This window comes from Ahaetulla prasina, chromosome 2 (genome assembly GCF_028640845.1).
Source record: "Ahaetulla prasina isolate Xishuangbanna chromosome 2, ASM2864084v1, whole genome shotgun sequence".
NCBI lineage: Eukaryota > Metazoa > Chordata > Lepidosauria > Squamata > Colubridae > Ahaetulla > Ahaetulla prasina.
Genome location: NC_080540.1, coordinates 90,747,481 through 90,772,180, shown reverse-complemented (window position 1 = coordinate 90,772,180; position 24,700 = coordinate 90,747,481). Strand labels below are relative to the sequence as shown.

General features: G+C 37.6%; 1 protein-coding gene across 3 annotated transcripts in view; it reads right to left on the bottom strand.

Annotated features, from left to right (window-relative positions):
• RNF130 (ring finger protein 130) overlaps positions 1 to 24,330 on the bottom strand; it is a 37,951-nt gene extending 13,621 nt beyond the window's left edge. Inside the window, exons 1-5 of one of the 3 annotated variants that reach the window (XM_058169461.1) lie at positions 22,954 to 24,330; positions 8,776 to 8,970; positions 7,614 to 7,864; positions 2,153 to 2,224; positions 99 to 181 (exon numbers count right to left, since the gene is read on the bottom strand). In XM_058169461.1, coding sequence (XP_058025444.1) covers positions 99 to 181; positions 2,153 to 2,224; positions 7,614 to 7,864; positions 8,776 to 8,970; positions 22,954 to 23,212 — 860 coding nt within the window. In that variant the 5' untranslated portion in view covers positions 23,213 to 24,330. The remainder of the gene's footprint in view (positions 1 to 98; positions 182 to 2,152; positions 2,225 to 7,613; positions 7,865 to 8,775; positions 8,971 to 22,953) is intronic. The other 2 variants (XM_058169462.1, XM_058169460.1) reach the window with 2 other exon arrangements.
• Between the last annotated feature and the right edge of the window lie 370 nt (positions 24,331 to 24,700).

The window sequence follows — 24,700 nt, the reverse complement described above, 5'->3', positions numbered from 1 at the left end:
CAGGATTTCTAATGACAGGAGTAGCACAATAATATTAAAATGCAATTGATTTATTTTGGAGAATAAACTAAATATCAAAAGAGAAACTATTGGCTTACTTGCATGGTAGAATGCGTACAACATCGTTTTGCTTATAGCTTTCAATACAAACAGCGCAGTGATCAAAGTCTGGATCTGTTTCCTAAAATGAACAGAGTGAAAATTCCAGTAAGATCTAACTACAGCAGAATACTTTTAGCCAGCAGCCAATGAGCGGAAGGGCTAGAATAGTTTTAGCCCTGACTATGTTTATTTACTTACAAGATTTCTATCCCACCTTTCTTCCAGAAGCTCAAGGGATCTTATTTTAGAATCCCTCATTTTTATCCCTGTGTCAGTTTTTGCCAGGCATAATTACGAAGTATTTAGAAACCCAGTTTCACATACAGTAGCAGAAGAAGCTTCATAGCTTTTAACATGGCTAGGTTAGATTCTTTACTGCAAGTAGGAAAAAAATCTTACACATGCAGAAAATCTGTTTAAGGGAGAATATAGGATCAAGCTCTGTATGCATAAATCAGGCTCAAGGTTTAAATCTGAGACCTTTTCCTTCCTCCTTTTTGAAACCTGAGCATCAGCAACTACCCATTTCAGGTTTACATATCAATTTTGTTTTGCCTGAAATTGCTGAGTCCTGCCTATTTCAGTTTTTCCATCCTGAGAGCCAGAATACGACATGCAGAGATCATAAAAATAAATCATACAACTATGATTTTATTTAATACAACCTGAATTGACTGTCATCTTAATATTAAAGGCAAGTACTTCTCACAGAAAATTGAAACATTAGTTGCAGACCCCTTATGAAAGTTCCAGTGATGCAACTATTGCAGTGGTAAAAAGGAACACATGTCCTTAAAAGCTGGGTTGTTCAAATAAATATCTTCCTGCTGCCCAATTCTGTATAACCTTAAAAGTCTTTTCGGAGTTATAAAATTTATCAGTAGGACTGTACAAATATTAGGACTCAAGAAAGGATTTCCTATTTAACGTATAAACAAACTGCTTTGTTTATACGTTAAATGGGAAACCCTTTCTTTGATAAACTACCAGCTATGTACTGCCCACATCAATCTGGCCATCATGATCATCTAAAACCATGATCATTTTATGATTTTAGGACCTTTATTTTAAGGTTATAATCTTCAATTCTGGCATACATAATGTGTATATTTTTTTCCACTTAATGTAAGAACAAAGCCCCTTCCCCCTAAATGCCAAAAAATTAGCAATCTCAGTGTTGTAAATACACAACAACTATTTCATACTCTGAATCTTGGTTGTTAATACTGATGAATGGCAGATACATTCTATATGCCTGTCAACAATAAGTACATCTGCTGCTGCTTTATAAACTTGATGTCGTTTTATCTAGGATTTACCTCTCTGTTAAGAGAATTCCAAAATATGCATTAGCACGTTTTTGCTATTAAATTTTCTCTTTACAAAGGGGCTATAGGACAATAAAGTTTGTGACAATTCAACAACAAAATCTAGAACTGTTTTGCATACACAGAGAAGCCTTATTTATTTATTTTTCCAGAAAAACCGCATTGGATCAAAACCTGACTGATATATTTCCTGATAATCTCTTGGCAATCTTGTATATGATACATAAAACATAGAGGCATTATAAAAGGCAATCAGTAAATAACAATTATGAATGTTAATAAAGTATGAAATAGTAAATCAATATCAATTACATAAAAATTATTTCAAAATTAGTTTAATCATGTATTATTTTTGTGCTCCTTTTCCTTCAGGAATGCAAGGGGTTATACAAGGCACTCGGTGAACTTCCATGGCTGAGGATAAACTTGAACCTGACTCTCCCCAATGCCAGTCTAATGCCTTAATCACTTTGCTCCCACAAATCAGCAAGAGCAAATCGGGTTATGAAAATTAAAAATAATCTTTCTGGCTGTAAAGGTCACAACTAAGGCAATAGGCTAGGAGAAATATACACAAACAGTGGAGATGTACTGACAATAGCCCTGTGAATAATTACTGAAAACAAAAACGGACCAATCACGGTAGTGAGGTAAATAAATTGGAAAGAAGAAGACATAGCCAAAGGCTAATGACAGATTTTCTAATAAAGTAACAGTGATACCTTATCACCTTTCTTTACAGTTCTTGCTGTTAGTTTACCAACAGCTTTTTTGGCAGCATCTCCAAGACGACGCTTTGAAAAAAAGAGAAACAACAGAGTGATTAATTATTACAAAAATTGCACTTCTTACATTTGCTTTGATGTTTAGTCTAGATGGTACTTTACAATATTTCACTTATTCTACCTATCCATCCACACGCAGAGACACAATCTGGGGGATCTGGGAATAATATATGCACAAGGATATTTTTGTAATTAAAATCTGTTTAATCAAAAACATGAATCTCCTATTTTATGGAATCCAAATTAGTAAGAAATATAGACTGCTGAATGCAACGTAGTCCCCAATATGCCATTTAAATACAAGTCCAAGGGAAAGTCCAATTAGTCTACTACTATAGATAATGAAGAATCATGTAATATACTTGAAACAAAAGTTGAAAAAGTTGGGAGGAGAGTGAGCATTTGTTGTTATTTAGCTTGTGATCTAAACTGTTCCTTCTTTCATTTAGGTCTAATCTTTCTGTGAAGAACTTTTCAATCTGTCAAATCTTTCTCTAAAATCTTTCTCTAAAAAAAAATTAAACCCTTTTACCACAGTTTTACTAATCTTTAAATTTTAGTTTTTGCATTGTTGTATCTTCTTATCTTTTCTTTTATGTACACTGAGAACATATGCACCAATTCCTTGTCTGTCCAATCACCCTTGGCCAATATAAAATTCTCTTCTCTTCTCTTCTCTTCTCTTCTCTTCTCTTGGGATTTTTTTTTAATGCCATGTCAATCTGGTCCTAGTTAGTTATGGTTACATGTATTCCATCTAAGTAGTATTTTTAAATCTATGAACCTCAGCTGAAGGAATTATTTTGTGTGACCATTACATGCATTGTGTTTGTGTGCATCAGCTACATGCAACCAGAGCAGTAACAACTGTTTTCTCCTTTAAAACAGCTAAACATTTTCAACTGTTCTTTAGCTGTTGCTATTTCTTCATGAAAGTTTAATAAGACAAGCTTTTTAAACCACATAAAATTTTCATTAAGTTTCTTCAACCTTCATAAAATACTGGAGAAAGAAAAGGTCTTAAGTTTTTAACCTACAGAATAGCTATTTGATATGGATATCTCAAATGCAGAACGCTGTCTATATGGGATCACTGCATTCCAAGTGCTTACATGCTACATTTTTCAAATGGCAAAGAGATGAAGAAATCATGATAAAAAGTTTGAAAATAGAAAAAATTAAACACTATGAACATAGTTATTTTAAAGTCAGACAAATTGACTTTATACCTATTGGAATGTGTAATATAAATAAGATGAAAAACAGGTATAATACCTGACTTTCCATATTTTCCCACTAACATTATCAAAGTATGAACATTTGAATACACCGGCAAAATCTACAGATTATTTTGTATCATACAATGACCAGAAATGGGCCTCTGGTGGTGCAACAGGCTAATGCAGCCTGTTATTAACAGCAACTGCTTGGAATATTGCAGGTTCAAGTCCCACCAGGCCCAAGGTTGACTCAGCCTTCCATCCTTTATAAGGTAGGTAAAATGAGGACCCAGATTGTTGGGGGCAATAAGTTGACTTTGTACATAATATACAAATGGATGAAGACTATTGCTTGACATAGTGTAAGCCGCCCTGAGTCTTCGGAGAAGGGCGGGATATAAATGCAAAAAAAAAAAAAAAAGGTTTTTAAAATGTCTTTCTAAAACATTCTATTTTTAAAATCTCTGCATACAAATATACATATTTGTAACAATACTATTTAAAAGGGGATAGGACAATATTCAAGTTTGAGCCTGAAGAAATAGAACAGTATTATTTGATACTTCCTTTCAGAACTATTTCCATAATATAATTTATTTTTATCATGGGATAGCAATAAATCAGTTAAACTGTATTTATTGAAACTTTGTATTACTGCTATTGTTATTAGCAGATGTAAGTCTAACATATTGTGCACCCTTGCTTAGAGGTGTAATTCTTGTTAATTCAACTATAATCTTTTTTTTAACACCCTTTCCCATTTCAATAAAACTTTTCTGAAAATATTACCAATTTGTTTCTTTAATATTCCCTTTTAAGGATACACTTCTTGTAGCTAACCAATCATAGCTATAAGCCAGTAAATCCTGTCAGAAAAGTGATTATTTTAAGATAGTGATTATTTTTAGGTAATTACACACTCAAATTACACACGTTGTAATTGGAGAGGAGATACCAAAGACATAAGCTGTGAAGTTCATGAAATATGAAACTCATATACTACCAGTTTCCCCATTTGCTTTAATTAATATCTGAAGGATTTCTAACTTCATGAATTCTGATATAATAAGTTAGGAGTCATTTATTTATTAATTTAATTTATTTATTTCTACCTGTTATGGGGCTATTCTAGACATCTTATAAAAATAAAAAGGAGGAAATGAAAAGTGTGAATAAAAGTAAGGTAATAGAATAATAAAATAAATGAAAAATAATGAGAAATATAAATATATGATTATAGGCAAAGGAACTTCAATAACTAATATTCAAACTAAAAATCCATCTTCGTTTCTGATGGAGACAATGAGAATTACAAAGGATATTCTAATATTATTAGTGTAGCAGGATTTTTGAATATGGACAAAGTCTACTGCTTTTCCACGGGGGATACTTTTGCTGATAATTGACCGAACAAACAGTATTTTATTTCACAAGAGAGCCTGGGTCTTCTGCATGGAAGCCCTAAAATTCTCTTATCTAATGTGAAAGCCAGGAAGATATCCAGTTCAAGGACATAGATTGAAGCAGAAAAGAGAATATATCTGCAATGATTGCTAGGAAATAAGAGAAGGTAGGTAAAACCTATTTTGGTGGTAATTACTGGCAGAACCTCTGGATTAGACAACTAACACCAAAGAAGAGTTTCTCCACGGAGAGATGCTTTATAGCCTACATTCATTGTGGTATGACTGCCAGCTAGAAAGTATCTTCTCCAACTTTCCTCCTGTGAAGGGAACCAGGGGGGCAAATTGCAGTCCTCAGAATCCCCTATTCCTTCAGGACTGTAGAATTTCTTATCCTGGCTTAAAATTTTCCCCCACCACAGCAGTTAATTGTTATAAAGAATGCTTGAATATTTATATTTAGGCAATTAATAATGATATTGTATCCCACAAACAATTTGAATGATAAAGCACTTTTTCTCAACCAACAGCTTGAATTTAAAAAAAAATTCTCAAGCACTCTAAAGAAAAGTGTAGTTCACATAGAGTAAACCAATTTTATATCACTATTGTTTCTTTCTTTCCCTGCTGGTGCTCTTCCAATCCGCTAATCAATTTCCCACTATTCTCACCTACCAAAGCCTACAGAGAGTCCTCAACTTATGACCACAATTGGGACCAGAATTTCCATTGCTAAGCAAGGTGTGAGTCATGTCTGATTTTATGACCATTTTTTGCCAAGGTTGTTAAGCAAATCACTGCAATTGTTAAGTGAATCATTTGATTGTTAAGCCCATCTGGCCTCCTCATTGACTTTGCTGTTGAAAGCAGGCTGGGAAGGTTGCAAATGGGGATTACATTATCCTGGGATGCTGTCGTATAAATAGATGCTGGTTGCCAAGTGCCCAAATTTTTATCATATGACCATGAGGATACTGTGACTGTTGTAAGTGCGAGGACTGGCCATAAGTCACTTTTTTCAATGCCATTGTAACTTTGAATAGTCGCTAAATGATTGCTTGTAAATTGAGTACTACCTGTATACTAGATTAAATATTAATGGCAAACAAGGGGAAAGATATCCATTGTGTTTGGAGGGAATTGGCTAAGAGACCAAAAACATATATTTTGTGGAAAAATGAAATACCCATTTGGCCTATGCTACTGTAAACAGTTAATGTGTATTAATGTATTAATGTATTAATATACTCAGTATAACATATGATTACTAATTATTGAAAAAAAATCAACACTTTTGTGTTTGTGTACAGAGAGACAGAGATCTATATACAGTCATGAATATATATTTATGTGCACATATGAAAAGTAGTAATTACATTCTAGAATGGAGCTTTCAGAACTAAAGGCGTTAACTCACTCTTCTTCCTACCCATTTCAACATGCTCATACTCTTAGTCCAATATGTTTGTGCAGTGTATTTTTAGATGGAGTTCTAGCAGTCATTTTATCTGAAATGCCTCAAAGTTGTAGCTGACACTGTAGAAATTTAATAGAGGAAAGCTACATATACAATGGCAGATCGGTGCTTGTATATAAACATGTTTTATTCTCTCTTGCGAAACTGAATGGGTGCAGCTAACTGTTTTTGTTAGAATTCCAAGTTCAGACCTAGCTCAGACCTTGTGGAGACCACAAGGAAATCTTTTCAGCTGGAGTGGGAAGTAAAAAACCAAAAGAAGACCTGAGGAAAGCTATGAAAACCACTTCTATATGGTTATAAAGTAAACTGGAGGGACAGTTTTATATCATAGAATTTGTTTGATGTTTGACTTGAGTTTTTAAAGTTCGACTCTAACTAAAGCAGCCATTCTAGATTCTCAAGTACCAGTGATCTTAGTATTCGAGCTCCCTTCAATCGGAGATATTCACATTCAAATTAATTACAGTACTTTAATATAGAACTATAATTTCTCTGAGATAAAAAGAAAACTAAGGAGTAGTACAAAAGAACAAATCTTTTAATATAGCTTTGATATTGCTAGCCAATACAGTATATTTACAATGTTTTTAATGCCAGAGAAATGACAACTGCATTTCATATCTATGTAAATCTTGTAAAGATTGCATTACAATCCAACTGATGCTAAACTAATCCTTAACAAATGGCATTGTACTTTTCAGAACAATTAATCGAATCTGTTCTGTATTTAATAATGATTCCCTGTTTGTTCTTATCCCTTAAAAACATCACCTTAAAGTCCCACTCAAACTTCCTTACAATTTAATGGGCAAATATAGGAACTTCCAGTGACGCTTTTCATAAAGAATATTTATTGTTTTATATGCAGGATGGAAAGACACTTTTCATGAGTATGGTAATGCTATTCTTTTAAAAACCCTTTAAAAGTAGCCCAATCAAAGTGAAGGTTTTTTTGCTGACAACAATATTTAGTTATACTGTTACTGAGTGCGCATCTTATATGATATTCTTACATTAATTTAAATTAATCCCAGGATTAATTTCATTCTTTTCACCAGAAACTTAGGTTTTTTTTTTATGACATTAAAAACAGAATGGAAAAATAGCTCACCTAAGCTGGAGACCTTTTAAAGTTAATACATTTCCTGCCACAAAAGTATTATTTTTGTTTTATAAATTTAAAAAAACCTAAACATTCAGCAAAGCTCCTTTTGCATTCTTAGTATACATGCATATTTTTATCAAGGCATTAACACTAGATAAAACTTCAAATTCTTTATGATTAGAATGATTACCTGGTTTCTATCACGTGCACTGGTATATCTGATCTTCTGAATGAAATAAAATATTAGCCATGCTGAAGAAATTATCATCAAAACTATAAATGATACGGATACAAAGACAAGGGAGCTTCGATTAACATTTTTGCTTGGATGGCGTGTTCCCACGGCTATTGCAATTAGGACCGACATATTTTTTTCTAAATAATTCAAGATTTCTTTAACCTTCATTTCAGTGATCATGACCGTAACAATGTCTCCAGTTCCTACAATAAACAAATAAACATACAGAAGAAGCCATTTGAATGATATGCTAATGTACATCATGAATTTTTCCAGCTATACATAATACTATTAGAAACAAGAACTCTTATTAAATTTAGGATTTTTAAAACAGCTATAATTAGTAACATAAGAAACTAGGAAACAACCAAAATCTTCTAAGTAATATATTCATATATGTCACAAGTATCTCCTTACTATAATTTGATTTCTCAGTTCTGCGTTCACCATTTTTTAATACCAGCATCTTCAGGAAATAAAAATGATTAATGTCTTCCATTTCTTTCTCCAAAACATGGAGTTTATTCCAATGTAAGGCAGCACCAAAAAGAACAAATTAAATTAAATTTTGAAAATGCAACCATTTCAAAATATATTGGCTTTATGAATTTTTATGTGAACGAGACTTAGAAATTCAGGAAAACTATAAAACTGGGACAGTTAGCAGAAAAGAACTTTATGGATCATACTTTTCTTTAATGAAAAGGCCCAATGAAATAATACTTATAAATTATATACATTTATTATAATATATTAGATTGTGAAGAGCCATAAGAAAAATTCTCTTAAAAGCCAGAATTCAAGGTCATCTGATAGTATTGACTGGAAAAAGGTTGAAGACCAACAACAGCAGTAATTATTAACTAAGATATTTAATTATTACAAAATAAACTGACAATATAACAACAGTTAAACTTTCACTTCAAATCCACTCCATTAAGGTAAAACTGGGAGGAATGGGGAGCAGGGCTACCTTGGCCATTACTTGGCTCAGAATGACAGCCAGTAACATTTATTTATATAATTAATCACAACCTGTAGTTTTAATTAAATACACCTTTTTAAAAGCTCCAAATAATAGATGAAATAGCCTGAGCTGAAATAAAGTTCTTACCTTGATGAGTCATGGTAACAGGCTCATTGCCAGATACATTGTTGTAAATTACCACAGCTGAAGCATTATGTGAAGCTGCTCGCAGAATTTTTTGTTTAAATGTACAATTTCCTCGCTGCAATAGAGCAATCCACTGCTTTGTATTTGGAGGAATTTGAAACCGCGTTCGTGGATCACATCCTAAACGATCTGGAACTAAAAATATAGAATCGGTTCTAATTTAATTATGCAATTTACATTGATCAAAATATTTTCTAATTACCAAACCACATCAATTAGCATAATTTCCAAAAGTCAAGGAGAGTAGAGGCCTGCCTTACCTCTGGGGGAGAATGTTCCAAAAGGTGGAGACAGCAGCAGAGAAGGATCACTTGTTGGACCCCATCAGTTAAAATACTTTAACTGGCAGAGTCCACAACATACTTTCCTCCCTGCCTGACTGAATAGGTCAGGCTGATGTAAAAATGGTTCCATGTGTAACCTGGGCCCATACCATCTAGGGCAGTGATGGCTAACCTTTTTGCCATTGCGTGCCAGGAGGGGGGGTGGGCCAGGAAGGTGTTACATGCATGCATGCCCACACCCATAATTCTATGCGCCCCCATCCCCGTGCATGCAATCCCTCCCCGCTCCCCTCGCTCCTGGCATGAGATGGCCCAGTAGGCTCATTTTTCTCTCTCACCTGGCTCCAGAGCCTTTCTAGGAGTCCAGGGAGGGTGAAAACGGCCTTCCCCAAACCCCTGGAAGCCGAAAACGGCCGTTTGCCAACTTCCAGTGGGACCAGAAGGCCCGTTTTTTGCTGTTCCCAGCCTCCAGAGTTTCTCTAGGAGTCTAGGGAGGGCAAAAACAGCCTTTCCCACTCCCTCAGAGGCCCTCCAGAGGCCGAAAACGGCCCATTCCGGTGGTACCGGAAGTTGGCAAATGGCCTATTTTTGGCCTCCAAAGGGCCTCCGGGGAGGGGAAGCCGTTTTTGCCCTCCCCAGACTCCTAGAGAGGCTCTGGAGGATGGGGACAGCAAAACATGGGCCTTCCCCAACCCCCCTGAGGCCCTCTGGAGGCAGGAAACAGCCTGTTTCCCTACTTTTGGTGGGCCCAGAAGGCCCCAAAATTGGCTGGCCAATGCACATGTGTGCCGGAGCTGAGCTTGTGTGCCCACTGATATGACTACGCATGCCAACTATGGCACGCGTGCCATAGATTCACCATCACGGATCTAGGGCTTTAAGGCAGGGGGGGGTTCTACTTACCTACTACAGGTTCGCAACGGGAATGCCCGCATGTTTTTTTTTATTTATTTACATTTATTTTATTTACATTTTATTTACATTTATATCCCGCCCTTCTCCGAAGACTCAGGGCGGCTTACAGTGTGTAAGGCAATAGTCTCATTCTATTTGTATATTTACAAAGTCAACTTATTGCCCCCCCAACAATCTGGGTCCTCATTTTACCTACCTTATAAAGGATGGAAGGCTGAGTCAACCTCGGGCCTGGAGGGATTCGAGCCTGCAGTAATTGCAGGCTGCTGTGTTTTAATAACAGGCTATCTTACAGCCTGAGCCACCACGGCCCATGTGCTTGCTCGAGCATCTGCATATGCACAGATCGTCCATTATGACATCCAGGCAGGTGGGCAGAGCTTCCCGCCGCTTTTACTACCGGTTCGCAAGAACCGGACAGAACCGGGAGCAACCCACCACTACTTTAACATCATAATCAATACCTTGAATTGGATCTGGCAACAAAGTGGCATCCAATACAGGCCTCAGAGCAGAAGTATTACATACACTGTATTACATACAAAAGTATTACATACAAAAGTATTACATACAAAAGCCAACACAGTTCTGGGCTGCATAACCAGAGGGATAGAATCAAGATTATGTGAAGTGTTAGTGCCACTTTATAATGCCTTGGTAAGGCCACAGTTGGAATACGGCATTCAGTTTCGATCGCCGCGATATAAAAAAGATGCTGAGACTCTAGAAAGAGTGCAGAGAAGAGCAACAAAGATGATTAGGGGACTGGAGGCTAAAACATATGAAGAACGGTTGCAGAAACTGGGTATGTCTAGATTAATAAAAAAAAAGGACTAGGGGAGACATGATAGCAGTGTTCCAATATCTCAGGGGTTGCCACAAAGAAGAGGGAGTCGGGCTGTTCTTCAAAGCACCTGAGGGTAGAACAAGAAGCAACGGGTGGAAATTGATCAAGGAAAGAAGCAACTTAGAACTAAGGAGAAATTTCCTGACAGTTAGAACAATTAATAAGTGGAACAACTTGTCTGCAGAAGTTGTGAATGCTCCAACACTGGAAATTTTTAAGAAAATGTTGGATAACCATCTGAGGTGGTGTAGGGTTTCCTGCCTGGGCAGGGAGTTCTAGTCCAAGGCCTCCAAGGTACCTTCCAACTCTGTTGTTATTATTATTGTTATTATTATTACTGTCCCTGGGTGTCCTAGTGGTTGCGTGGCTGCATTCTGTACCAGCTAAAGCTTCTGGAACTGTTCCAGGCTAGTCTCATGTGGAGTGTATTGCAACAGTCCAAATGGGTGATGGCCAGGGTGTGAGTGATAAAAAGAGGAGCTCCCTATCCAGGAAAAGGTATAACTGGTGCACAATACAAAGTTGAGCAAAGATCTTTATATTCATGATTGCCACCCGCTCTCGGAGCAAGAGCTGTGAGTTTATGGCTTAAGTGGAGAAGTCTGTTCCCTGAGCATCTCCACGGGGCTTGCGTCAAGCTTGGCATCCAGCTGGGAATGGATCTGGGCGATTTATCCTCCAGATGCAAGGAAAATTCCTTCCTTGAATAAAAATGGCTGTGGATACAAATGCATCCAGAGACGGTTGGAAAAATCTTCCAAAACAGCCACAGAAGCTTGGGAAAGGGCCACAATTGCTTTAATGATTAAAAAGAGGTTGTTTCTACAATAGGATTGGAATGGATGAAAGTTCATGAGAAAATCATGGCTAAATTGAAAAATAAATCCCAGAAGGCAATGACTTTCATGTTGCCAAGAAAATTTCATAGATATGTCTGTGAAATCCACAGGAAAGCAAATTTAACCTGATACAGTACATACATCACAATATCTTAAACTAGTTCATAAAAATGGCAGAATTATTGCAATCTTCTACAACCTTCCAACTTCAGCTGAACTTTTGTGTAAAACATTCTATATCATTAAACTCTGATCTTGAGTTTGATTTGAATACTAATGAAACATTGCATTAGCGCTTATTGAATACAATGTTTTTTTTTCATGTTAAGACCAATTTTCCAAGCTTAAGATTTTCCTAATTAATGGATTTCATTGAATGTATTATATAAGGGTTCTTGTTTGTGTTCTTTATTGTGACACTGCTTTAATATCATATTTATAGTGCAGTGTTTTGGCCACTTGCTTATTATTATATTAAATCAGCAACAGAGTTCGTTGCTCTACAATTTAAAGAAACACAAGCTAATATTTTCTTGAAAATACATTTTGTGTTCTGTAGTTAGTAATAAAGGAAATGGAAAAGCGAAAAAGAAGGAAAAATGCCCTTATTGTAACTCATAATGATTTCAAGATCATAAACTAGTTATTAAGTTCAAAAATACAAGATGAAGGACAGATTGAATGCCACAAAACTAATGTAACACCCCACCCGCAGCACCTGATATTATACCATAGTATACTCTTAAGATATAAATTGCATGATTTTATTTATTTATGCTATTTGAACTTCTGTTATTTGTGGCCTTAACTGATAAGCTATCTTTAGGCTTTATTGCCTGCAATAATCCTTCTCCTCTACCATCTTACATTCGAAATCCTCAATACTGGAGTTAGCATTCATCTATTCACTGAATAAAAAGAAACCAGAAAGAAAAAGTTAATAGTGACAAAAAAAATCATAATATTCCATTAGGTGAGGGCTTGGAGGAGAGTGGGCTTTGCAATAGTCCAGCTCTATTTTATTGTTAGGTTGTTTCCCCCACCTCCCGATCTGAGTTTGCCACTGCAATGACACAAATAGAGGGAGCTCCAGAGTTTGGGAATAGATACCATCATGGAGAGACAAATGATCTGTGCCTAATATCTCTTATGTTCTACCAGCAGAACTTTAGCCTAATGTATTTTATGAATCTTGGGACTACCAGATCAGTTTTCATGCTAGAATAAAAGTCAGGATAATTACCATGTCATCTTCTTCTACTCATCTTTTTATTAGACATGCAAGAAACATTAAGAAAAACAAAGCATAAATTGAGGTATGTTACTTAACTCTTAAATACTTAAAAAATTATCCCAACATCAAATTACAGGTATTCTTTGACTTACGACCACAAATGAGCCCATCATTTTTGTTGTTAAGCAAGGCAGTTGTTAAGTGAGTTTTGCCCCATTTTATAATCTGTTTTGCCACAGTTGTTAAGTGAATCACTGCAGTTAAGTGAATCATGTGGTTGTTAAGTGAATCTGGTTTTCCCATTGACTTTGCTTGTAAAAAGCCAGCTGGGAAAGATACAAATGGTGATTACATGACCATGGGACAGTGCAGCTGTCACAAATACAGGCCAGTTGCTAAGCACCTACATTTTGATCATGTGACCATGGATATGTTGCAACAGTCATTAGGTGTGAAAACCGGTCATAAGTCACTTTTTTCAGGCCTGTTGCAACTTCACACGGTCACTAAACAAATAGTTGTAAGTCGAGGACTAACCTGTACAGTCCCATAAAAATTATTTCAGCAATCACTAGGGTATCCAAAGCATATTTCAATAGTTACTGGAAATAAGGACTACTACTATACACCTAAAGTGCCTGATTTATCAATCAGCATTTTAAGGGACAGACAACTATGTCAGCAAATTTAATTATCAATAGTTTTCCATTACCATCTGTCATCTATGATCAGTTATTCAGAATCCATTTGTAATGTATATTTTTCCCAAGCTAGAGATTCTGGATATCCAAGTTGGAAAGTCTCCATGATATAATGAAAAGCAATTTAAGAGTAATTTCAAACTTCTACAAATCACCTATTTAAAAAGATGTAATCTGATGTCATTTATATCATTTTACAGAAAAGCTCAATATATACTTTTTTTTTGTTTTCCCATCAGATGCTGATTCCATCACTTGGCCTATTCACTTCCTAAGTCTTTCTGCACTGCTATGTCTCTTAAGACCCTTAAGACCCTTAACTTTTGGAAAGATCAAAAGTTCTACTATCTTTCTACATGTAATCCTCGATTTATGACAGCCGTTTTAACAATCATCCAAAGTTATGATGGACTGGGAAAGAGTGCTTTATGGCCCCTAAAGTCTTTCCAGCTGTCATAAAATGTTGCATCATCCCCCCCCTCGCAGTTACATGATTGCAATATGGGTGCTTGGCAACCAGTTCTCACAAGCAGTTACAAAGTGCCCCATGATTGTACAATCTCTGCCAGCTTCCTCAGAAAGTCAGTGGGGAAGCCAGGAGGAAAGGTTGCTGCTGCCTATCAAGAGGATTCCCTCTTATCTCTGAGGACTAATTGAAAGATCTGCCTGCTGAGTGGAGCTGAACAATTTTGGCAGGATACAGAAACAGAGCACAGATTCCGAAGATCTGAGCTCTAGTCCCGCAGTCCACCTGAGCAGTAAATGCTGGAGAGTCGTAAGTGAAGGACTGGTCATAAATCACTTTTTTTCAGTGCTGTCGTAAGTTGGAATGGTCACCAAACAAATGGACGCAATTCGGACTACCTGTGATATACAGGTGAAACTCAAAAAATTAGAATATCGTGCAAAAGTTCATTTATTTCAGTAATGCAACTTAAAAGGTGAAACTAATACATGAGATAGACTCATTACATGCAAAGCGAGATAGTTCAAGCCTTGATTTGTCATAATTTTGATGATTATAGCTTATAGCTCATGAAAACCCCAAATTCACAATCTCAGAAAATTAGAATATTGTGAAAAGGTTCGATATTCTAGGCTCAAAGCGTCCCACTCTAATCAGCTAATTAAGCCATAACACCTGCAAAGGGTTCCTGAGCCTTTAAATGGTCTCCCAGTCTGGTTCAGTAGGAATCACAATCATGGGAAAGACTGCTGACCTGACAGTTGTGCAGAAAACCATCACTGACATCCTCCATAAGGAAGGAAAGCCTCAAAAGGTAATTGCAAAAGAAGTTGGATGTTCCCAAAGTGCTGTATCAAAGCATATTAATAGAAAGTCATGTGGAAGGGAAAAGTGTGGAAGAAAAAAGTGCACAAGCAGCAGGGATGACCACAGCCTGGAGAGGATTGTCAGGAAAAGGCCATTCAAAAGTGTTGGGGACTTTCACAAGGAGTGGACGGAGGCTGGAGTCAGTGCATCAAGAGCCACCATACACAGACGGATCCTGGACATGGGCTTCAAATGTCATATTCCTCTTGTCAAGCCGCTCCTGAACAACAACATCAGAAGTGTCTTACCTAGGCTAAAGAAAAAAAGAACTGGTCTGTTGCTCAGTGGTCTAAAGTCCTCTTTTCTGATGAGAGCAACTTTTGCATTTCATTTGGAAACGAAGGACCCAGAGTCTGGAGGAAGAATGGAGAGGCACACATTGCAATATGCTTGAAGTCCAGTGTGAAGTTTCCACAGTCTGTGTTGATTTGGGGAGCCATGTCATCTGATGGTGTTGGTCCACTGTGCTTCATTAAGTCCAGGGTCAACACAACCGTCTACCAGGAGATTTTGGAGCACTTCATGCTTCCTTCCACAGATGAGCTTTATGGGGATGCTGACTTCTTTTTCCAGCAAGACTTAGTACCTGCCCACACTGCCAAAAATACCAAAACCTGGTTCAATGCCCATGGGATTACTGTGCTTGATTGGCCAGCAAACTCGCTTGACTTGAACCCCAGAGAGAATCTATGGGGCATTGCCAAAAGAAAGATGAGAAACATGAGACTGAACAATGCAGAATAGCTGAAGGCCGCTATTGAAGCATCCTGGTCTTCCATAACACCGCAGCAGTGCCAGAGGCTGATAGCATCCATGGCACGCCGCACTGAGGCAGTAATTGATGCAAAAGGAGCCCAAACCAAGTACTGAGTACATATGCATGCTTATACTTTTCAGAAGTCCGATATTGTTCTATGTACAATCCTTGCTTTATTGATTTCATGTAATAGTCTAATTTTCTGAGATTGTGAATATGGGGTTTTCATGAGCTGTCAGCCATAATCATCAAAATTATGACAAATCAAGGCGTGAACTATCTTGCTTTGCATGTAATGAGTATCTCACATATTAGTTTCACCTTTTAAGTTGCATTACTGAAATAAATGAACTTTTGCACGATATTGTAATTTTTTGAGTTTCACCTGTATCTTTCCTTGAAGATGTACTTACTATCTCTTGCAGTGACAAAGACATTTCATGAAAACAAATATCAGAATTTTTTTTTTTAAATGAACTTTGCAGTGATATGTATGGCTATGAAAGTTGTGAAAAAGCAAGAGAAATGTGATACTTTATTAAGAACCTTTTAAATTATGGTTTTAGAGCTGATTATTAAGACTGTTATGCCAGACATGCAGACAATGTTTTGTAATAGGAAACAGCAAAGGACTATACGTCCCTTTAGAAAGGGAAACCATAGTCAGACAACAGGACTCCTGGAGTAGATTTTGCAATCAAAACTGCTCTGCTGAAGAAGATCTCGATTCCATTCACTTGAATAAATGGATGTATTATGAACTTCTGCCTTCCTCTCAGCAAATCCACCTTATTAACATTGTCACTGTCTATAAACCAACTCTCATGAGAGCAAACAAGAATAAGGAAGGTTTCTATGAACCATGAATCCAGACCAGATTATTCAAAACTCAATGGCTACGACAATTCTGCAACTGTCATCATTCTGGGTGACTTCAACGCCAGGGTGCAAACAAACAGCCACAACTGGGATAGAGTCCTTGGGAAGCATGTGGTGGGGAAACTAAACAATAATAGTCTGTTGTTTCTAAGCCCTTATGCTGAGCACAACCTGTGCATCACTAACACAATATTCAGATTTGCAAACAAATACAAACTTAGCTGGATGTATCTGAGTTCCATCCACTGGCACTTATATCATAATACATCACCATGACATTAAACAAACCTCACTTGAGTCATGCGAAGAAGCACTGAGTGCTGGACAGATCGGAGCTGGTCCAGTAAGTCCTCAACCTGCACATAACCCCTTTATGCTATATGCAACCAAGGATTGTAAGAACACCATTCAACACTGGCAGACAGCAAGGATAAATCCTATGTTTTCAAGATATGAAAGACCATCCAGCAATTTACCTTTTGAAGGAAACTGTTCTGAAAAGTGGATGCAGTTTAAAGATGTCATCACACAGATTGCAACAACTGTTCTTAGACTGAAAACAGAGATGCACCAAGTCTGTCTTGATTAAAACCACCATTTCAGTAGCCCTCCAGACCAAGAACAAAGCCTATAAAGACTGACAAATCGATCCATTATTAGTCTGAAAGATAGGCAAGTTTGAAGTACTAATCACGGTAAAGGCAGAACTATGAAAAATATAGGATGAGTAGTGACAAAGAAAGGCTAAGCAAGTGGAACACTATAACGAACATACATGCCGCTAGAGAGTTCTTCAATGATTTCCCCTGGAAGTCTGATGGGTGAAGCCTGCTCAAATACCAGAAAGGACTAAGGGACTAGAAGGAGTACAAAACTGTCGGACTGAGTGCTTTTCCAATCTATAGGTAGACTTTTCCAATCTATAGGTAGACTTTTCCAATCTATAGGTAGACTTTTCCAATCTATAGGTAGCCGACTTAAGACTACAATTGGGACTGGAATATGGGTCATTGAGCAAAACAATCATTAAGTGAGATAGATGTCATATGACTTCTTTCTTCAATGACCGTAATCCTGGCAATTCTGGTTGCAATCATTAAGTGGATGACATCCCAGTTAAGAAATGTAGGGGAGACCCTGGGAGGCTTGCTCTGGAGCTGAAAATCCTCTGTACAAATAGACACTCACATGTCGTTTATATTGAACCTCCCTCAACTGCTTTAGGCAGCCCATCAGTTATTGATAAATGAAAATGACATTAAGACTGTTAATGAATTGCACAAATAAAGATTTTAATATATGAATTCAAACTTAGAAAAGTTATGAAAAAAATAATTATTTTAAATCCTTTTAAAAAAATTAAGAAACTGAATTCAGGAAAAAAAATGAATACCTTAAAAATTAGTAGCATTTTTCTCTTTCTGATCTACTCTCCCTTATTTTAATAAGGTACAAATGAAAAGAATTAAGACAGATCGTTTTTTAGGTTCCAAAAGTAGCCTCTATTCATAAGCAAATCAGTTAACCTGTCCTTATATCCTCATCAGTAGTCATCACTACTAGGAATCAATAGCTATTAGAATAGAATACTACTAGAATACTACTAGAATACTACAATAGAAACTACTAGGAATCAATAGCTATTAGCAGCACAACTGCCTCTGAAGGCTTGGAGACTAGTTGGCTTTCTTTTGTAGTCAGTTGACCACTGTTAGAACAGACTGCTGGACTAGATGGCCCAGTGTCCAATTTTATGTTCTTAGTTCAAACCTCATTAAGATGTGTCCTATGCAGTTCTATCTATTTCCCTAATGTAATTGACTATGTTCCTTATTTTGTAATATGTGTACATAACCTTTGGGATACAACTACTGATACACAGATTTTTTTAAAAAACATACTACCATACTCTTTGCTTGCTTGCTTGATTTTAAAAAAAATCATATTATAACATGGTCTGCTAAATATATATGAACACTACATAAACTAAAACAATTTTGAGCAACAGACTATGATAGGAAAGTACTTACTGTCCCAATTCCCTCCAAGCTGAGACATTTCCTAAATATTGTACAATTATCAATGGAATTAGGTTATTACTAATTTTTAAAGTACTAAAATATATGTATTTCCCTCCACCCCTGGGGGTGATCAGGACGGTGGTCTGTTTGGGGCAGAACAGCACACACCTATTACATTTACTCCCATGGAAAAATAGCAGCCATAAGAAGATTCTTTATTAAATCATACATCATGCTGAGCTATGGTTTGCTTTAACTCTTAGTTTACTAAACAGAGTTATTACTAATAATGAATCACATGTATATGTTGTCTTTGTAATTTTATGATTGATTCTCCACCACTTTATGGTTGCTTCTGCTTTAAGATGAGAAATCTGCTGGATCATTTCAGTGATTTATCTAGCATTCTAGCCATCAGTGACCAACTAAATTTTATTTAGTAAATTCATATAAAAAGAAAGGTGGAAGCCTTTTTCACTTCGCTCCTTAGCAGTTGATAGTTAAGATATGTTATTGTGATTCAGAAAAAGTAAACCCCCAAGACTCCTGGCCATCGTCACTTTAAATCTCTATGAAATAATCCTGTTCCCTTTTAAACCCTCAATTAATTGACAATGCAATCAAACATTTACCTTTGTAAAGACTTTAAGATTTTTCTGTCCCTACATTTAAATAGATGACTTAAACTCTAAGATTGAGAAGGACAAAAAGTAATATTTGTCATATTTTTTCATACCATGTATGAAATTGACTTAATATGACTCATCAGAGATTTATATAAGGACTATATTGGTAGCTTTAAGTTCACTTCCTTACACATTAATTCAAAGCATGACATTTATCTTTTTAAAATACCAACTATATACTGAGTTGACATTTTCACTGAATTTCCCATTGTGACTCTATGATCAGTCCTGATCAGTGAGACTGATCAGTCATTACCAGCACAATTCCCATTAATGTATATGGAACCTCTAGGGTTTCTGTGCCAATGTGCATCATTTGGCATGTGCTTATATTAAATTGCATTTGCCATTTTAAAACCCATTCACTTTAAGCCTTTATGGCATTGTCAAAGGCTTGGACAAAGAACAAAAACAAAGCAGAAATAATTGAGGAACCCACAAACAAAACATTAATTCATCACATGAAGCAAACAAGCCATAGTTTCAAATTACAGTTTACTGCCCTAGAATAAATGCTCACTTATTCACAGGCCCCATTAGCACATTATCCTGCCAAAATTCCAAGCCACTTTATGGTATAAACAACTAAGGATGCTATCCATTCTACAGTAGAAAAAATACCAGTCCCTCCCCCACTCCACAGCCTTCCCATGCTCTCCCCACACAACTCTTTTCTGGAGACTTGAAAGATTTTCTAGAGCAGATTTAGCACACAGAACATAGAACCATAGGCCTAGAAGGGACCTCAGAAGTCTTCTAGTCCAATCCCCTGCTCAAGGCAAGAGACCTTATACCATCCTAGTCAAATGAGCAGCCACAACTGGAAAGACAAGCTTTTTGTTTGATTAATTGTTCTCATTGTCAGAAAATTTCCCCTTACTTCAAGGTCTCTTTAACAAGCACCCATCCATTTACTTCTTGTCCTACTCTCTGGTGCTTTGAAGGTCAATCCTCACTTCTCTGAGGCAGCCCGGCTAGTACTGGAAGGCAGTTATCATCCCCTTCCCCCAAACCTTTCTTTGATAGGCTAGACGGTCTCCCAATCGTTAATCACACAATTTAGCTTCCGGCCCCTTTATCATTGTTGCTCTTTTCTGCACTCTTTCTAGGGTCTCATACCTCAGTACAAGAGAGAAGCTGACTGCTTTCTACAAGGGGATGTTTGCTTATGTGCAGTGAGTGTCACAAGAGAGTGTAAAGACTTTGCCATCTGACCTACTTCAGAAGAGGCTGCACTGAAGCATAATTCCAGTCCTCTTTCCTGTTAAACTGGATTGGAGAAAGACTACTGATTTTGTCACAACTCCATTAACTGAAAATTCTCTCTTTCTCCTCCTTCCCCCCCAGATTTGATGTCTCTAGTAATTATCATATTCCAAATGGTCTAGATTTACCATATCATAGAAATCTTCTGAAAATCATGACAAACAAAATTTAAGAATAAGCAACAGCATTTCTTTGTACTATGCTTTAGCACTTCAAAACATTCCCTAACCATTTCATAATTTTGACATATGAAAACTTTACTTTTAATTCTTTGCAATTAACAGAAAAAGCACTATTGTGTACAGCTGTTTTATGAAGCAATAATTGATTTACATGATATGGTATTTTAAGACACTTTGAATACTGAATCCAAAAATGCCCCAAATGCATATTTTTGTATTTAAAATACAAAAAATAATATACCTAATATTGGAAAAAAAAACCTAAAGACTCAAAAAAAAAAATAGGAAATAAAACTGAAGTTCAAAGCAATTAAGATTTTGCTACCTATATCAAATGTGTATGTATTTATGTTTGTTTGTCAATAAAATCACCAGGCTAGAAAGGTAAGCCAGTTTGGTCTACTGGTTGTGGCACCAGGCTAGAAAACAAAAGTCCATGAGTTCTAGTCTTGCCATAGCCATGAAAACCAGCTGGGTGACCTTGGGTGAGGCATTCTCTTTCAGCCAACTCATCTCACAGGATACTGTTGTGGGAAAATAGGAGGACAAAGGTATATTGGATATGTTCATCATCGTTATTTGTAAAAATAATAAAGACAGGATACAAATAAATAAATAAATGTAAATGTAAACTTATTTTTCAAATTAGCTCTGAAACAACACACAGTAGAACTTCATGGCACTTTCTCATCCTTTAAGGAAAAAAATTACCAATACATGCAAATACTTACACTTTTAAAACAGTTTCGACAATACATTTTTACTTTGGTCTTTCACATTTTCCTTCAACTCATATTAGAAGAAAGAATAAACAACTTCTAAATAAATATGTCAACTTATATTTTTTCTTGTGAATGAGGATTCTTAAGCATTTTTACAAGCAAGCTAAATAAACTTCCAGGATAATTGAAAGTTAGAGTAATTTAATCATTATTATTTCTATAGGCAGTCAAGAAAAATATGCATGTGCTGAATATTATACAAAGTTTGTGTTATTGAAAACAGCATAATTATTTTTATGTATTTGATTTATATCCCACTGTTCTTTCACACAAGTTCTCCCAATTTCTTATCTTCAAAAATGGCAATACAAGTTTGAAATTCTAAATACAGTTGATATTTTATTTAGATCAATTGATGAAAGATTCTATGCACACCACTCATCCCTATATACATTTTAATGCTATACTCTCCAAAATCATGATATTCAGCAGCAACTTTTTTCAACAGCCAATTTGATTCTATGGTTTTATTTTTTTAAAAGAAGCTTACCTAAAAATGCTTTTCAATGACCTAGAATACTCACTAAATTCTTTCCATACTTTCTATGAAAACAAATCAAGATTCTTCTAAGAAGCAATTTAATAGGAAGCTATTACTTATTCCTCTGGTTGATAACATTACCGATAAAATGCACCATTGTAAGCCTTGTTTGTTTATTGACTTTTATCCCGCCCTTTATTACTTTATAAGTAACTTGAGGCAGCAAACATACCTAATACTCCCTCCTATTTTCTCCACAGTAACACTGTGAGGTAGGTTGGACTGAGTGAGTGAATGGTCGAAAGTCACCCAACCAGCTTTCATGCCTAAGATGTGACTAGAACTCACCCTCTCCTGATTTTTAGGCCAGCACCTTAACCATTACACCAAACTGGCTCTCAAGAATCAAGATTTTCATGATTCATGCTTTTATGATATCAGCAAAACTGTGGTATAGGGTTTCCTGCCTAAGCAGGGGGTTGGACTAGATTTCCAAGGTCCCTTCCAACTCCTATCCTATCCTATCCTAATCCCTATCCTATCCTATATTCTATTCTAGGTGTATTTATTAAACATTTATATGGCCACTGAATTCACACACAGGTGACTCTAGTGGCTTACAGCATTAAACACCACAACATACAAACTATAAATGTGGCTTTATATGTACATTTCTATTACTTTTATACATAATGTCCACATAGATATCATCCAAATTTACCTTAGTCAGTTTCAAAATATTTCAGCTTCACCATAGTAGATTAGTTAAATAAGAATATGTAAAATGCATCCTGAACTCTTGGATTCTGGAATGAAGAGAGACTTCTGCACATACTTTTAATCAAAATGAACCACTCCAAACTGCAGCACATAGTAACATACCACATAGAAGGCAAAGCTACAAGACTTACCTCCATTGATTGGCAAAGGTGCCAGAAGTAGGCCTTTGACACCTATTTTGGGAGAAGTTTGTCCATAGCGTGCACGTTCAAGTGTTATTGAAGCAGATGTTGAACGATCAGGATTCAACACAGTGACATTTATGAGAGCTGTATAATATATTAGATTGGAATTATCTGCACTAGCTCGGAGAGGGTAACAGTTAAACAGGACCAAAATGGGCACAGAAGAGAAGTAGCTCCAATAAGGCAAAATCCACTTCAGAATCATTTTCAGCTCTTTAAAAAAATCGCTATTTTATTGTTAAAAATTCTTCTGGACGAGATGCTCGTGTTTATTACGGGCACCTAGTCATATCAATCTGCTCCACAATCAAAAGAAGCCAAAAAGTAACCCCGTATATCTCTCCATGCAGTCACCCCACTTCAATACCGTCGAAAAGGCTTAAAATGGTGGGAGAGTGAAGGGGAAAAAAAATAGCCACGGTTAAAGAAAAAACGGGAGGGGGGAAACAAATCACATCCAATAAGCCCGGAGCTGTTCTAATCTAAGCGATGCGGCTTAGGTTAGGCTATGGAGCCAGTTTATTCACGGGCAGAGAGGAGAAATATTCGTATCCCGCCGTTTGGAGCCAAGGCCAAGCAGTCTTTCCCTTTGGACGGCCCAAAGGAGCTCCCCCTCCGGCCTGCCTGGGTGCCTCTCTTGGGGCTTCCCCAGAATCGCAGTCCCTTCAAGCCCGGGGCAAAGAAGCGCAGGCGATGGCAACAGCTCCTCGGACAGAGCTTTGTTTTCCCTGGGAAGGGGAAAGCGAGCGGTGGGGGAAGAGAGAAGCAGGAGAAGAACACGGAGAGAAGGACGGGGGCCACTAGGCTCTGGCGACGCCGTTCTGCTCGAAGCCCCCCCGGTCGTCGTTGAGGCCGCCGCCGCCACCTCCTTCTCCAGGCTGCTGGGGTTGGGGGGTTGCTGCAATCAGCGAGCGGGAGGCCGTTGAACGTCGCTCTCTCGATCGCCCCGGAGGCTTCGCAGCCGGCGGTCAACCTCAAGCTTCTGGCTGGGTCCCGAGGCGGAGCCCTTCCACGCACGTAGCCTCCACAGACCTTTCCCAACGGCAGGCGAGCGTCCGCAAGGGAGGAAGGAGCGGGAGCTCCATGAAGCCTCAGCCCACTGCTCCGGACCCTGCCCTTTGTTCGTCCCGGGCGCCCCGAAGCTACAGGCAGGTTAATTAGCGCACGCGGCTCCACCCACCAAAGCAACCGTCGGCCTCTTCTTTCCCTCTCAAACCGATGGCGCTCCTCCGCGCTGGCCGCACACTTTCTTATGGCCGAACCGCCAGCCGCCGACTGTTCGGGTGGGGGTGTCGCGCCCGGCGCGCAGGCGCACTGCACCAACCCGACTCTTCACCTCCCCCTTCGACGAGGAAGTGGGATTGAAGTCACGCCCCCTCCCCCCATCACCACCCCGAAGGGAAGAGAGGCGGGGGAGGGAGAGACCCCCGAAGGGTCCAGGGGGAGGAGGAGGAAGAGTGGGGAGATGCTGCGCGCGAGCTTCTGTAAGAAAGCGAGGTAGCGTAGCCTACCAATGTAGACAGGTTATTTATTACTTTTGGTGGTCCCCGTGATGTTGGTGAGGATTGTGGTGGATGGAGGATGCAGTCCAAGAATTCATGGAAGTATAGATTGCCCTTCCCTCCCTCCCTCCGTCTCCTTCCCTCCGACTCTTCCCCCCCCCCACACTCACCGCAACTAATTCCCCAGCTGA